Source organism: Monomorium pharaonis, chromosome 10 (assembly GCF_013373865.1).
Source record: "Monomorium pharaonis isolate MP-MQ-018 chromosome 10, ASM1337386v2, whole genome shotgun sequence".
In the NCBI taxonomy this organism is placed as follows: domain Eukaryota; kingdom Metazoa; phylum Arthropoda; class Insecta; order Hymenoptera; family Formicidae; genus Monomorium; species Monomorium pharaonis.
Genome location: NC_050476.1, coordinates 18,012,928 through 18,029,119, shown reverse-complemented (window position 1 = coordinate 18,029,119; position 16,192 = coordinate 18,012,928). Strand labels below are relative to the sequence as shown.

At 31.6% G+C, this 16,192-nt stretch overlaps 1 protein-coding gene across 8 annotated transcripts; it reads right to left on the bottom strand.

Annotated features, from left to right (window-relative positions):
- Window positions 1–746: 746 nt before the first annotated feature.
- Window positions 747–15,909, bottom strand: LOC118647567. 8 transcript variants are annotated; one of them, XM_036292657.1, is made up of 9 exons: window positions 6,932–9,862; window positions 4,319–4,561; window positions 4,136–4,229; window positions 3,908–4,049; window positions 3,581–3,820; window positions 3,324–3,528; window positions 2,879–3,239; window positions 2,480–2,804; window positions 747–1,451 (listed from the first exon to the last, which is right to left on the bottom strand). In XM_036292657.1, the coding sequence occupies exons 1-9, from the start codon at window positions 6,983–6,985 to the stop codon at window positions 1,253–1,255; spliced, it is 1,863 nt and encodes a 620-aa protein (XP_036148550.1). In that variant the 5' UTR covers window positions 6,986–9,862; the 3' UTR covers window positions 747–1,252. The 8 variants fall into 8 exon arrangements, with proteins under 8 accessions (XP_036148550.1, XP_036148545.1, XP_036148546.1 ...); XM_036292652.1 differs by lacking the exons at window positions 3,581–3,820; window positions 3,908–4,049; window positions 4,136–4,229; window positions 4,319–4,561; window positions 6,932–9,862 and adding exons at window positions 12,187–12,667; window positions 12,756–12,849; window positions 12,939–13,181; window positions 15,490–15,732 and having other exon boundaries at window positions 3,324–3,519; XM_036292653.1 differs by having other exon boundaries at window positions 3,581–4,049.
- Between the last annotated feature and the right edge of the window lie 283 nt (window positions 15,910–16,192).

Below are 16,192 nucleotides of genomic sequence, written 5' to 3'. Positions count from 1 at the left end.
AAATGTATTTTATTGTACCACCAAAATGAGAATCATTTCCAGTACGTTCTTAAATAGTAAATACGAATCCGATTCCCAAAAATTACTTTGATCATCACGCCGTAATATTGAAAAATTTTTAATTACAATTTCATAAATTAGCTATTTTTATGTATTTTGAATACTATGACTATGCTATGACTCGTTCACCTTCGTCTCGTGCGTCTGCTCCCCGAACTCGTAAAAAATAGCTGACCTATCGCACTCGTAATACAACAAACTAATTTGTATTAATTATATTTAATAGGATATTCAAATATCACGCGACAGTATAGCGATGCCACACTAGTGTACTTAAAAGAATCGTGACATTTGACTGTCGACGCGCTAATGTCGCGGTGCTGTTAAGGGCCATCTACAATGGAGAGTCATAGGTCGTAGCAGTATTCGTAGAAAATATTTTCATTTCGTACTGCCTTACTGCTTATGGCCTACAGCAGATATTGAGCCTATTCGGTGCGTGCTTACGATGAGCGTTCAGGCATTCAGGGTTAGTTTTTGGTGGCTTCTCTATGATAGCCACGCGGCTTCTATGTTACTGTTACGTCGCATTCATTGTAGACAGCATGGCCGTAGATTTAGTGCTATTACGGCGAAAACACTCCATTGTAGATGGCCCTTTAAGCTTATCTATTAAAATTTGATGTTAGCTGTCAAACTCACTTTCGGTTATAATATTCCAGAAAATCCAGAAAGTAAAATCATAATAAAAAATCTAATAATAATTTTATTGTATAATAATGATGCAAGCTTTGATTTGTGATTAGTCTAATTAAAATACTACATATAATAAATATTAACAATAAATAAATAAAGACGTAATCGAGAAACAGCGCTCAAAAATATTTTAAGTCAATTAAACAATATAAATGATTAATAAACCAATTACGATATAATTCACGCCATACATAGGACTATCTCAGAATATAAACATATTACAACTGCTATTAAAAGATTGATTTTGATGTTATTTCTGACGTTAATAAATTAATCAATTTTTTGGAAACGATTCAGAAAAATAATTTTTATAGTCCTTTTATTATCAAGGATTATTTATTAAAATCTCTGTTTATGTCCGAGACAGCCAAATTTTTTTATTCTTATTAGTAGAGAAATGCACGATGAGTTGTTGTCTGCTATACAATAAACCAGCTATCATTAACACGCCATACGAATAGGTATAATATACATATTACCATCAATTCTCTCCATTTTAAAAGATGTTGGAGTCAAATTTTTTAGTATCTCCGTTAAAGGTTAAACTTTTTATGTTTTTGCACAGCATTAAGCTATTCAAAGTAAATAGATAGACACTGAAATCGGTTATGTCGAGTTTTTCTAAACGTAGAGAAGAAAACAATCTATGAAAGCTCTTCTTTAGATCTTCCCAATTTTCGTTTTTTATGCTGTCACTGTAAACAAAAAAGTTATATAATTACTATGGTCTTTTAGCGCAAACAGAAGATTAATAAAGTTGTATTAAAATGCGTGCAATAAAAGTAAATACATATACAAAAGAGCGACCTCAAAACAGGCTTAAAATTGCCCGTTTCGTGGACATCGAAGTTTGAGTCAATTTTGGCAATAAATAATTGTACATTATGAAACATCAATCCTCTGAAAATTTCAGATTGAGCATATCTTTTATTATTGAGATATAAAAAGTTAAATTGGTCACTATACACCAATGAAGGGTATGCCATTTTATCCGTTTAACATAAAAAATCTCATTATTTTTTATATAAAAAATGTTTCAGATAAGATTTCTTTATCTGTTAAAAGACTAATTTATCGTGACCTCAAATTGACGTTTAAGTCAGAATTGTAAATGTCATTTAGAGATCAACTTGCGATTTTTAGGAAAATGTTTTTTAACTATGTAATGTCGGATACCTAACTCTGCGGTCTTTGAACGAGTACAATGTATATACAAAAAGTATTTTATTAACGTTATCTTATGTCAAGGCGCTTTTATTTTTTGTCTTATATATTATAAATCCGATAACCTTATAACAATATTTTAAATATAGGTACTACCAACTTCTGAAATACTGCGGTATTTACTATGATACTTCTAATGCTAGCTTTTTCACTGAGATATTTTACAGATTACATAATTGTTATTGAGCTACGAAAAAATTGTTAACAATAGTAGTATTCTGTGATTTTTTTATTAAACTTAAAGTTTCTTATGTTGAACGTATAAAATGGCCTAATCTTTATTTGTGAATAATATCAACTTTAACCTTTTATATTTCACCAATAAAAGGTATGGTCAATTCTAAATTGTTAGGAGATGAATGTTTGATGATATACAATTATTTATCACCAAAATCGTATCAAAACTCGATGTCCACAAAACGGGCGATTTTTGCGGCCGCTCTTTCAATAAAAAGAATATTAGCGATGTAGTTTAATAGAAATTATATCACATACGTACTAGAGCCAACCAAAATATATTTCTTGTAGATTCTTGCAATCAGCCAGGGCATAAATACTTTTTGATGTAATTTTTGTCCGTTGTAAATTTATTGTTTCCAAATTTGGACATGAATTTTTTAATTCCACTACGACCTCGTCTATGTTTAAATTTGTGTTTGCTAAATTTAAGTCACGTAGCTGTTGATTTCTTTGCAGTATTTTGCAAAGAGTTTTAGTTTGCATTTTTTCTACAGTCTGAAGATTTAAACACTCCAAATACTTTAGATTTTCAAGATAAGAAAATCCTTTATCATTTACGAAACGACAACAACTTAAATTCAATTCTAAAAAAATGTACATTTATTACTTATATATCATTTATCCGTATTCGTAATAATATTTGTATATTTATTTATACCTTTTAAATTTGGACAAGTCTTTGAAATTTGACGTAAGACAGAGTTGTTAACACATCGGCAACGACTTAAATTTAGATGCGTTAAACGCTTGCCGCAAGTATGAATAAACACATTAAATTTCACAACAGGAATGTCACAATATGACAGATCTAACTCTTTTAAATATGTACATCTGCGCGCAAAGTAATGAAATTTATGCCAAAGATTGGTGCGCCAATATGTAAAGTGTATATTCCGCATGTTCAAGCTGGTATATAGAAAAGGATCTCGTGTTAAATTATTCAACCGTTTATTTACTCTACCTACGCGGCATAACGACCTCAAGTCTAAATCTTTTAATATATTTAAAATTGTTTCATCCTGCAAAAATATATACAATAAAGATTTAATGTAATATTTTACAATAAATAAATTGAGAAATAGATTTCTTAAGATATACTTTACCGGAAGCTTCGAGAAACTGTCATATGATTTCTTTGATTTATCCCATAAAAATTTAAGATCTTCAATAAATTTATTATAATTCGAGTAATCTTTGACTGTTAAGCTTTGTTTATGAATTTGTATATAACCTAGGAAGGCATTATAAGATATTTGTTTATGTCCAAGCTGATCCTTATGAAAACTCTGTACTATATTTCTGCAAATACTTAACATTAAAACAAAATTAATTTTATTTAAAAAATATAAAAATTATTAACCTTTTACAGATAGTTCCATATTCATGAAAATTCTCTATGAGGTATTGTATATCCCGGTGAATCAATGTAAGCATATCGGTGGGATGTGTATGGCGCATAGAGTTGAAATTATATTCTGTGATTTTCCAGCCTCGTGGACTACCTTTTGATAAGAATTGCGAATTTTCTTCAGAGTTTTTAGAAAGAATCAATTCTGATGTTCCGATAAGCATTATAGCATCTAGCTTGTGTTCTTTCAATCTATGATTAAATACCAGTCTGAGCAATTTGGTTTTAAAATTGCACGGATGTAGAGTTATAGAATGTAAAATTTTTCCGGGCCAAAACCTCTCTCTTGACAGCGAATGATACCCCAACAGGAACCACTGATTGTCAGGATCTTGAGCCCAAATTTGAATTGTGTCCAATTTATATGCTGTATCAAATATAGTAATTCTGATTGGATATACAGCAACATGATACTCAATATCTTTAAAATAAAAAAAGTAATTGTTTTAAAACAAGAAATTATATTCTTTAATTAACAATATTTTATATATCAATTCTAATACGTACTAATAGAAATTTTATCGATTATTGTAGGATCCATGATACTAAAATCATGATATTCATCATCTGAGTAGTATTCTATACATGATAAAGACAGTATCTGAAATAGAAGAAAAAATTAAATATTATTTTAGTTTGTAGCACAAAAATAGAATGTTATTATATTTTCTAGAAAACAGTAAGCGGTACCAGGTGAGCGTCAAATGTCTTTCTTATATATTCATAACATAAATGTCCTTCAGGTGGCCCAATTATGTTAGTATAAAATTCACTACAATAATCAATGGAGTCATTTTGATAGCTGTAGCTTTTCTTTACAAATTGATAAATAAACTCGACAGTTGTCTCATTTCCCTCAACATCTGTACATCGAATGGATCTTTTTTTGTCATAGAAACCATTATAATATGGGCAATCTTTCATATTCTCATTCTGAAAGAAAGATAGAAACTATTGTATTATTTTTTAGCATATATCACAATTTTCATACAACATAGAATATTACATTGTTATTGCAAAAACGTTGGAAATGTTGTATAAAATTACTAGAATATTCTGTGTTCTATGATATAAAAATAAATGCATTACAATATTATCAAGGTTGGAAGCCTCACAAAATTGCGTTTTAGAAACGTTACAACAACATCACATTGTAGCAGTGTGATGTTTGCTGGTATATCTATAAAACATGTCGATAACCCAGAATGTCCTACCTCTCTTATGTTACATATAGAACGTTCAATTTTTTTCTATTTTTCTATTTTTTTCTTTTTTTTCTATAATAGTTTAAAGTTAAAAGTTAATAAATTTAAATTTTTTATTTTTTAAATAAATTTTTTTAGATATTTTTAAACGACTTAATTTTTAACTTTAACTATTTATTTTTTAAACATATAAAATTTAATTATTACCCTTTTTTTAAGTTAAAACTTTTATCTGAACAAAGGAAAAAATTATAAAATAAAAATACATTTCTGCAAAATGATATTTCTTTGTTTATTCATATAATCAATATTATTTAATTACTTAATTTACAAATAAAATGTTAAATATATTTGATAATCAATACAGTGATTTTGTTGATAATTTAACCTCACTTAAATGTGGCTTTTACTTAATATAAATAAAACTTCTCAAAAATTAATTTTTACTTTAACTTAAGTTAAAATAATTAACTTTGATTGATGCGTTAGTTTTCTATTTATGTAATCTTCAATTTAATTAAATTTATTTTATAGTTTATTAACTTTAACTTAATTTAGTTTAAAAAAATGCATTAACTTACTCAACTCTAAATATTATATATTTATTATAATTTATTATAATATCACGCACTTACGTCCGTCACGCGGGAGCGCGACGCCGAACAAATAAGGGCGCGAGAGGGGAGGAAGAATAGAGGCTCCTTCGAAAATCTCACTAAATCGTCGAGCGGTCCGCGGGCTGTCGCTAAAGTTGGGCGCCAGACACGTACTATTTTTACATCGACGACGCACCAATTTTTCCAAAACGAAATCATCAACAAAAAAAAGAGAAATCGCGAGTATCATCCTAGCGAATAATTAGCTCTATTTAACTGTAGAGAGACGAAGTTGAAAGAAGCAACGTCAAGTTAACTAAATCGCGATTCAACAAAGAAGAGCTGACAATAAAATGGTCATGTATAAATTTTTATAATAATAGACAAGTAACATTTATTGCAAAAGAAAAGAAACAAAAAGAAATGGCGAGTAGGAATCAGTTACCAATCTTCAATATATAATATTATATGTATATACGACGTAACGGTACAGCACAAGGCAGCTTGCTTGCACAAGAAGAAATCATTACAATAAGTCATTACAATAAGTCGCAACGGCCAACATGATAATAAACGCGACAGGGCGTACGATCACACGCGCGATCGTTACTTCGATACTCTCAAGCAAAATTCGCGAGAAACGTATACGTGCAATCATTACGGCATGAAAAGATACTCGCTCAAATTACAATCTCGCTTTATTCTCTACCAAAACAATTGCATCCTGTAATACTGCATAATACGCTAATGATAAATAAGTCTCTACGTTAAAGCCACTGTACGCAATAAATGAATCGCACTTTCTCCGTGCGACGTTAGAATAGAATACGACAAGGCTAGCCCCAACAATAATGCCACCCGAATCAAAACACTTCGTCAGCCACGATTCCGGCCTCGACGATAACACGATGACTTTCTCCGCATTCCATATTTTGCTCCGTCTACACGCTGCGACGTTTCTCAAAGTTTCTCACTGGCAAGTAACCGCGTTACATAAAAAAAGCAAAGTTACGAACCGACACCATTGTCTGACGCATAAAGCGTTAATAAATCAGAATTACCTATTTCTCTCTCTAGGATAGAAGGCGGATCTGATCGGTTAATTTTCTTATGCCTTGTATATTATAAGTTATGCAAAAGTATGTATCCAAGCCCTAAAATTTATAAAAATTACGCTGGAACGTGCACGTGTTTTAACCAATATGGCGGCGCGGTTCATCGTGCTTCGGTCGCTACCGAGAAGGCTCTTCTGCAACCTCGCTTGGGGTTGCGTGTGTTTTCTGAGACACGAGGCGATACGATCATACACAGCTAGCGGGAATATGCGGTGGTAGATTCGACCGTCCACTTGGAGGTCGATTACTCACTCTAAATATTAATCATTGAAGTACTTTTTTCGGCGCACTCACACAAACACTATATAAGCTCGATTCCAGCACGTAAATGCGTTCCACCGATCACGCGTGACTTTACACATAAAATCGACGACAGGGCAATCTTACCGACATGGAATTTTCTCGATGCTCGCTCTTGTTCCTCTCTGGGATACTCGCCATTTGTTTAGATTTTTTTGTTTATTCTCGGACGACCAGGACTCGCTTTTACAACTCGACATCAGCGGTGGTTGACTCGGAAAAGATCGAGCAAATGATTCAATACTCGATAGTCCAACCCCGAATGAATTATATTAGTCTATCCCCACGCAGATGGTGCTTTCTCCATTTCTCTTTAACGGGGGAAAAAAAAGGAAAGAAACTCATTTAAACCCGATTTCACCAACTCCGATTACCTTAACCGATCGGTTATTCCATTGGAATTGACCAATCGCATTTGTTAATTTTGCTTAACGACAAATACGATTGGTCAATTCCAATGGAATGACCGGTCAAAGGGCCATCTACAATGGAGTGTTTTAGTCGTAACAACACTATTAGGCCGAAGGCAGAGAATGAGACGTAGGTGTCGCAGTCGTAGTCGTAGGGGAAGGCAGAGAAAAACGTAAGTCGTACATGTCGTATGCCCGATTTCTTCATGTCCAGTTATCTTGCGGTGAAAATTATCCAGGAGATAAACTACCAGATCCATGTTCGTGATTGGTTAAACTTGAGATTTATCCTCCGGATAACTTTATCGGGAAGTAAAGAAATCGGGCAGTAGTATACTATTCTAGACTCTAGAATAGTAGTATATTACAACTTGTGTTTTTTTCTGCCTTACTCTACAACGACACCTACGTCTCGTTCTCTGCCTTCGGGCTAAATCTAAAGCCATGCTGTCTACAATACAGTATAGACGATGTAGTAGCAGTAACATACCAGCCAGCTATCATAGAGAGGCGACCTAAAATTAAGGATTGGTTTTTAATAGTTGTAATCGTTAACTTAGGCCGGTGCTGTAAGTTGGAAGATAGGAAACCCGTTTATAATAGTTGGCCATAATCTGTTATTTTTGGCCGTAACCGAAATGTTTACTCAACTTTATTTTTCTTCACTAAAATCAAAACTCATTTGTAAGAATTTTAGTACTGTCGACAACGTCCAATTTGCTACGGCGAGAATTTTGAACACATGAATATTTCTTCTACTGCTACGACGACAGTTTTGCTAAAATTGTTGTATTACTAAAACAGCACACAGACGTTAAAAATGTATATAGTGGACGTTCTGTATGTACTTAAAACGTCCAAATCAGATGAACTTACACATCCCTAGAATACTTTAAAGACATTTTGTGTTATCTTTTTGGACATCTAAAAAATGTCCATTTTAAGTACTAATCAGACCAAATTTGGCCTTACTTTATTCATTTAAAAAATTGTCCAAAAGATAGATGTAAATGTTGAAAATAAATTAATATAGTTATTCCGTAACTCTTCATAATCTTAAAGTTCTGTATTATTTCAATGTTATTGTGTAGATATTTTTTAATATATTTTATGTAATTAAATTATTAACAAATTAACGTTAAATTGCAATAAAAACGAACACTCTACCTACATCTATTTTTTTTTAATTTTTAAATGATCAAAATAGGTCTATATTTAGTCTTTAAGTTTTTACATATACAACACATATTTTAAAACTAATTTTTGATTTTTAAATGACCATATGAATAAAACATACGATTGAAAAACTGATGTCATCAGTACATTTGATTATACGGTTCGACAAAAAATGTGTTTTATTGTACCAACAAAATGAGAATTATTTCCAGTATATAGGTTCTTAAATGGTAAATACGAATCCAATTCCCCAAAATTACTTTGATCATCACGCTGTAATTTTGAGAAATTTGTAATTACAGTTTCATAAATTTGCTATTTTTATGTATTTTGAATATTATGACTATGCTATGACTCGTTCACCTTCGTCTCGTGCGTCTGCTCACCGAACTCGTAGGAAATAGCTGACCTATCGCACTCGTAATACAACAAACTAATTTGTATTAATTATATTTAATAAGATATTTATTCAAATATCACGCGACAGTATAGCGATGCCACACCAGTATACTTAAAGGAAACGTGCCGTGTGACGCAAACTGTCGACGCGTTAATGTCGCGGTGCTGTTAAGGGCCATCTACAATGGAGAGTCGTAGGCCGTAGCAGTGGTCGTAGAAAATGTTTTCATTTTGTACTGCTTTACTGCTTATGCCTACAGCAGACATTGAGCCTATTCAGTGCGTGCTTACGATGAGCGTTCAGGCATTCAGGGTTAGTTTTTGATGGTGGCCTCTCTATAATAGCTGCGCGGCTTTTATGTAACTGCTACGTCGTCTGTATTGTAGACAACATGGCTGTAGATTTAACGCTGTTACAGCTAAAACACTCTATTGTAGATGGCTCTTTACGCTTATCCAAAATTTGACGTTAGCTGTCAAACTCACTTTCAGTTATAATATTCCAAAAAGTAAAATCATAATAAAAAATCTAATAATAATTTTATTGTATAATAATGATGCAAGCTTTTAATCGTGATTAGTCTAATTAAAATACTACATATAATAAATATTAACAATAAATAATTAATTTTAAAATTGTAATAAAAAAACAGCGCTCACAAATATTTTAAGTCAATTAAACAATATAAATGATTAATAAACCAATCACGACATAATTCATGCCATACATAGATCTCAGATAATAAACGTATTACAGCTGCCATTAAAAGATTGATTTTGATGTTATTTCTGACGTCAATAAATTAATCAATTTTTTGGAAACAATTTAGAAAAATAATTTTTATAGCCCTTTTATTCTCAGGGATTATTTGTTAAAATCTCTGTTTATGTCAAAGACAGCCAAATTGTCTCATTCTTATTAGTAGAGAAATGCACGACGAGCTGTCTTCTACTATACAATAAACCAGCTATCATTAACACGCCATGCGTATAGGTGTAACATACGTTTGACCCTCAATTCTCTCCATTTAAAAAAAAATGTTGGAATCAAATTTCTCAGTATGTCCGTTAAAGGTAAAACTTTTTAAGTTTTCGCACAGCTTTAAGCTATCTAAAATAATTTGATTGACATTGTAATCGGTTATGTCGAGTTTTTCTAAGCGTAGAGAGGAAAACAATTTATGAAAGATCTCCTTTAGAATTTCCTCATTTGTGATGTCCAGGGTGATACTTATAAACAAAAAAATCATAAAATTACTATGGTCTTTTAGCGCAAACAGAAAATTAATAAAATTGTATCAAAATAAGTACAATAAAAGTAAATATACAAAGAGTGACCGTAAAAACAGGCATAAAATTGCCCGTTTCGTGGACACCGAAGTTTGAGTCGATTTTGGCGGTAAATAATTGTACATTATGAAATATCGAGTTTCTGAAAATTTCAGATTGAGCATATCTCTCTCTTTTATTACTGAGATATGAGAGGTTAAATTGGTATTGGTAATTATACACCAATGAAGGGTATGTCATTTTATCCGTTCAACATAAAAAATCTCATTATTTTTCATATAAAAAATATTTCAAATAAGATTTGTTTATCTGGTAGAAGACTAATTTATCGTGATCACAAATCGACGTTTAAGTCAGAATTGTGAATGCCATTTAGAAATCAACTTGCGATTTTCAGGAAAATGTTTTTTAACCGATGTCGAATACTTATCTCTGCGGTCTCTGAACGAGTACATGTATATACAGGAGTATTTTATTAACGTTATCTTATGTCAACGCGGTTTTATCTTGCCATATATATTATAAATCCGATAATCTTATAACAAAATATTTCAAATACATCACCAATTTTTGAAATGCTGCAATATTTACTATAATTTTTCTAATAGTTTTAGTAGTAGTAGCTCTTTCACCGAGATATTTTACAGATTACATAATTATTGAGCGCCGAATAATTGTTAACAAAAGTAGTATTCTGTGATTTTTTTATTGACCTTAAAGTTTCTTATGTTCAACGTGTAAAATGATGTAACCTTTATTTGTCAATAACATCAATTTTAACCCTCCATATCTCAGCAATAAAAAGTACGCTCAATTCTAAATTTTTAGGAGATAAATGTTTGATGATATACAATTATTTATCACCAAAACTCGATGTCCAAAAAACGGGCGATTTTTGCAGTCGCTCTTTCAATAAAGAGAATATTAGCGATGTATTTTAAAAAAAATTATATCACATACGTACGAAAGCAAACTAAAATATATTTCCCGTACATTCTTGCAATTAGCCAGGGCATAAATACAATATGATGTAATTCTTGTCCCTTGTAAATTTATTGTTTCCAAATTTGGACATAAATTTTTTAATTCCACTATGACCTCGTATATGTTTAAACGTGTGTTTGCTAAATTTAAGTCACGTAACTGTTGATTTTTTTGCAATATTTTGCAAAGAGTTTTAGTTTTTATTTTTTCTACAGTCTGAAGATTTAAACACTCCAAATACTTCAGATTTTCAAGATAGGAAAATCCTTTATCATTTACGAAACGACAACAACTTAAATTTAATTCTAAAAAAATGTACATTTATTACTTATACATTATTCATTTGTATTTGTAATAATATTTGTATATTTATTTATATACCTTTTAAATTTGGACAAGTCTTTGAAATTTGGCGTAAGACAGAGTTGTTAACACATCGGCAACGACTTAAGTTTAGATGCGTTAAACGCTTGCCGCAAGTATGAATAAATACATTAAATTTCACAACAGGAATGTCACAATATGACAGATCTAACTCTTTTAAATATTTACATCTGCGCGCAAAGTAATTAAATTTATGCCAAAGATTGGTGCGCCAATATGTAAAGTGTATATTCCGCATGTTCAAGCTGGTATAAAGAAAAGGATCCCGTGTTAAATGATTCAACCGTTTATTTACTCTACTTACGCGGCATAACGACCTTAAGTCTAAATCTTTTAATATATTTAAAATTGTTTCATCCTGCAAAAATATATACAATAAAGATTTAATGTAATATTTTACAATAAATAAATTGAGAAATAGATTTCTTAAGATATACTTTACCGGAAGCTTCGAGAAACTGTCATATGATTTCTTTGATTTATCCCATAAGAATTTAAGATCTTCAATAAATTTATTATAATTCGAGTAATCTTTGACTGTTAAGCTTTGTTTATGAATTTGTATATAACCTAAGAAGGCATTATAAGATATTTGTTTATGTCCAAGCTGATTCTTATGAAAACTCTGTACTATATTTCTGTAAATTTTTAACATTAAAACAAAATTAATTTTATTTAAAAAATATAAAAATTACTAACCTTTTACAGATAGTGCCATATTTGTGAAAATTCTCTATAAGGTCGAGTATATCCTCGTGAACACATGTAAGCATATCGGTTGGATGTGTACTGATAGAGCGCATAGAGTTAACATTATATTCTGTGATATCTCCACAGTGTTGAAAACCTTTTATTAAAAATTTCAAATTTTCTTGTTTTTCAGGATTTTTAGAAAGAATCAATTCTGATGTTCCGATAAGCATTATAGCATCTAGCTTGTGTTCTTCTAATCTATGGTTAAATACCAGTCTGAGCAATTTGGTTTTAAAATTGCACGGATGTAGAGTTATAGAAAGTAACATTTTTCCGCGTAAACTATGTTTTGACAGCGAATGATATCCCAACAGGAACCACTGGTTGTCAGGATCTTGAGCCCAAATTTGAATTGCGTCCTCTAAATTATATGTTGTATCATATATAGTGATTCTGATTGGATATACAGCAACATGATACTCAATATCTTCAAAATAAAAAAATAATAACTGTTTTAAAACAAGAAATTATATTGTTTAATTAACAATATTTTATATATCAATTCTAATACGTACTAATAGAAATTTTATCCATTATTGTAGGATCCATAATACTAAAATCATGATAATTATCATCTGTGTAGTATTGTATAGGTGATAAAGACAGTATCTGAAATAGAAGAAAAAATTAAATATTATTTTAGTTTGTAACACAAAATTAGAATGTAATTATACTTTCTAGAAGACAGTAAGCGGTACCAGATGATATCTAAATGTCTTTCTTATATATTCATAATCTAAATGTCCTTCAGGTGGCCCAATTATGTTAGTATAAAATTCACTACAATAATCAATGGAGTCATTTTGATAGCTGTAGCTCTTCTTTACAAATTGATAAATAAACTCGACAATTGTCTCATTACCCTCAATATCAGTACATCGAATGGATCTTTTTTTGTCATAGAAACCATTATAATATGTGCAACTTATCATATTCTCATTCTGAAAGAAAGATAAAAACTATTATATTATCTTTTAGCATATATCACAATTTTTATACAATATCGAATATTACAATGTTATTGCAAAAGCGTTGGAAATGTTGTACAACATTACTAAAATATTCTGTGTTGTATGATATAAAATTATAAAAGTAAATGTATTACAATATTATCAAGGTTGGGACCCTCTGAACAAAATTATGTTTTAGAAACATTACGACAACGTGACATTGTAGCAGTGTGATGTTGCAGGATATCTCAGAAACATCTATAAAACATGTCGATAACTCAGAATATCTTACCTCTCTTATGTTACATATAGAATGTTCAATTTTTTTTTTTTTTTTTAATAATAATTTAAAGTTGAAAGTTAATAAATTTAAAGTTTTTATTTTTTAGATAAATTTAGGTATTTTCAAACGATTTAATTTTTAACTTCAACTAATTATTTTTTAAATATATAAAATTTAATTATTACTATTTTTCTTAAGTTAAAATTTTTATCTGAACAAAAAAAAAATTATAAAATAAAAATACATTTCTGCAAAACAAAATTTCTTTATTGATTTATATAATCAATATTATATAATTATTTAATTTACAAATAAAATATTAAATATATTTGATAATCAATACAGTGATTTTGTTGATAATTTAATCTAACTTAAATGTGGCTTTTACTTAATATAAATAAAACTTCTCAAAAATTAATTTTTATTTTAACTTAAGTTAAATTAATTAACTTTGACTGATGAGTTAGTTTTCTATTCATGTAATCTTCAATTTAACTAAATTAATTTTATAGTCCATTAACTTTAACTTAATTTAGTTAAAAACAATACATTAACTTACTCAACTCTAAATATTATATATTTATTATAATTGTGTAATATCACGCGCTCACGTCCGACACGTGGGAGCGCAGCGCCAAACATAAGGGTGCGAGAGAGGAGGAAGAATAAAGGCCCTTTCGAAAATCTCGCTAAATCGTCGAGCGGTCTGTCGCTAAAGTTGGGCGCCAGACACGTACTATTTTTACATCGACGACGCACCAATTTTTCCAAAACAAAATCATTACCAAAAAAAAAAGAGAAATCCCGAGTATCACCCTAGCGAATAATTAACTCCATTTAACTGTAGAGATGAGGCGAAGTTGAAAGAGTCAGCGTCAAGCTAACTAAATTGCGATTCAACAAAAAGAAGAGCTGACAATAAAATGGTCATGCATAAATTTTAATAATAATAGACAAGTAACATTTATTGCAAAAGAAGAGAAACAAAAAGAAATGGAGCGGCGAGTAGGAATCAGTTACCAATCTTCAATATATAATATTATATGTATATACGACGTAATGGTACAGTACAAGGTAGCTCGCTCGCACAAGAAGAAATCATTACAATAAGTCGCAACGGCCAACACGATAATAAACGCAACAAGGTCGTACGATCACACATGCGATCGTTATTTCGATACTCTCAAGCAAGATTCGCGAGAAACGTATACGCGCAACCATTACGACATGAAAAATCTTGCTCAAATTACAGTCTTGCTTTATTCTTGCTATATTCCCTACCGAAACGATTTCATCGTATAATACTGCATGATACGCTAATAATATATACCAGTAAATCTCTATCGCACTTTCTCCGTGCAACGTTAGAATAGAATCCGACAAGGTTAGTCCCAACAATAATGCCACCCGAATCAAAACACTTCGCCACGACGATAACACGATGACTTTCTCCGCATGGGCTCTATCTTGCTCCGTTTACACGCTGTGACGTTTCTCAAAGTTTCTCACTAGCAAGTAACCGCGTTACATAAAAAAAGCAAAGTTACGAACCGACACCATTGTCTGACGCATAAAGCGTTAATAAATTAGAATTGCCTATTTCCCTCTCTAGGATAGAAGGTGGATCTGATCGGTTAATTTTCTTATGCGTTGTATATTATAAGTTTTGCAAAAATTTGTATCCGGGTCCTAAAATTTCTAAAAATTACGCTGGAACGTGCACGTGCTTTAATGAATATGGCGGCACGGGTCGCTACCGAAGGCTCTTCTACAACCTCGCTCGGGGTTGCGTGTGTTTTCTGAGACACGAGGCGATACGATCATACACAGCTAGCAGGAATATGCGGTGGTAGACCGTCCACTTCGAAGTCGATCGCACACTCTAAATATTAATGATTAAAGTACTTTTTTCGGCGCACTCACACAAACACTATATAAGCTCGATTCCAGCACGTCAATGCGTTCCACCGATCACGCGTGACTTTACACATAAAATCGACGACAGGGCAATCTTACCGACATGGAATTTTCTCGATGCTCGCTCTTGTTCCTCTCCGGGATTCTCGCCCTTTGCTTAGATTTTTGTTGTTTATTCTCGGACGACCAGGACTCGCTTTTACAACTCGACATCAGCGGTGGTTCACTCGGAAAAGATTGAGCAAAGAATTCACTCGATAGTCCAAACCCGGATGAATATTAGTCTATCCCCACGCAGATGGTGCTTTCTCCATTTCTCTTTAACGGGGGAAAAAGAAGAAAAGAAACTCATTTAGGCCCGATTTCACCAACTCCGGTTACCTTAACCGATCGGTTATTCCATTGGAATTGACCAATCGCATTTGTTAATTTTGCTTAACGACAAATACGATTGGTCAATTCCAATGGAATAACCGGCCGGTTAAAGGGCTATTTACAATGGAGTGTTTTAGTCGTAACAACGCTAAATCTACGGCCATGCTGTCTACAATACATTACAGACGACGTAGTAGTAGTAATAGGGGTCTACAATGGCAGCAGGAGTAATGGAGTATGGAGTAAAAGAGTAACAATTGACCAATTAAAAACCGGGAGTAAACGAAATGGCCAAATCTCATTTCATATTACTTACTTCTTACTCCTACTCCATTACTCCTGCTGCCATTGTAGACCCCGCATGACATACAAGCCGGCTATCATAAAGAGGCGACCAAAAACTAACCCAGAACGCCCGAACGCTCGT

Bases quoted from the DNA above. Each gene is read 5' to 3' on its own strand.
- LOC118647567 (XM_036292649.1), bottom strand. From the start codon at position 15,603: ATGTCGAGTTGTAAAAGCGAGTCCTGGTCGTCCGAGAATAAACAACAA. The intron at 13,182-15,489 runs GTAAGATTGCCC...TCTTTCTTTCAG, and splicing joins ATCGAGAAAATTCCATGTCG to AATGAGAATATGATAAGTTG. The intron at 12,668-12,755 runs GTACGTATTAGA...TTTATTTTGAAG, and splicing joins AATGGATAAAATTTCTATTA to ATATTGAGTATCATGTTGCT.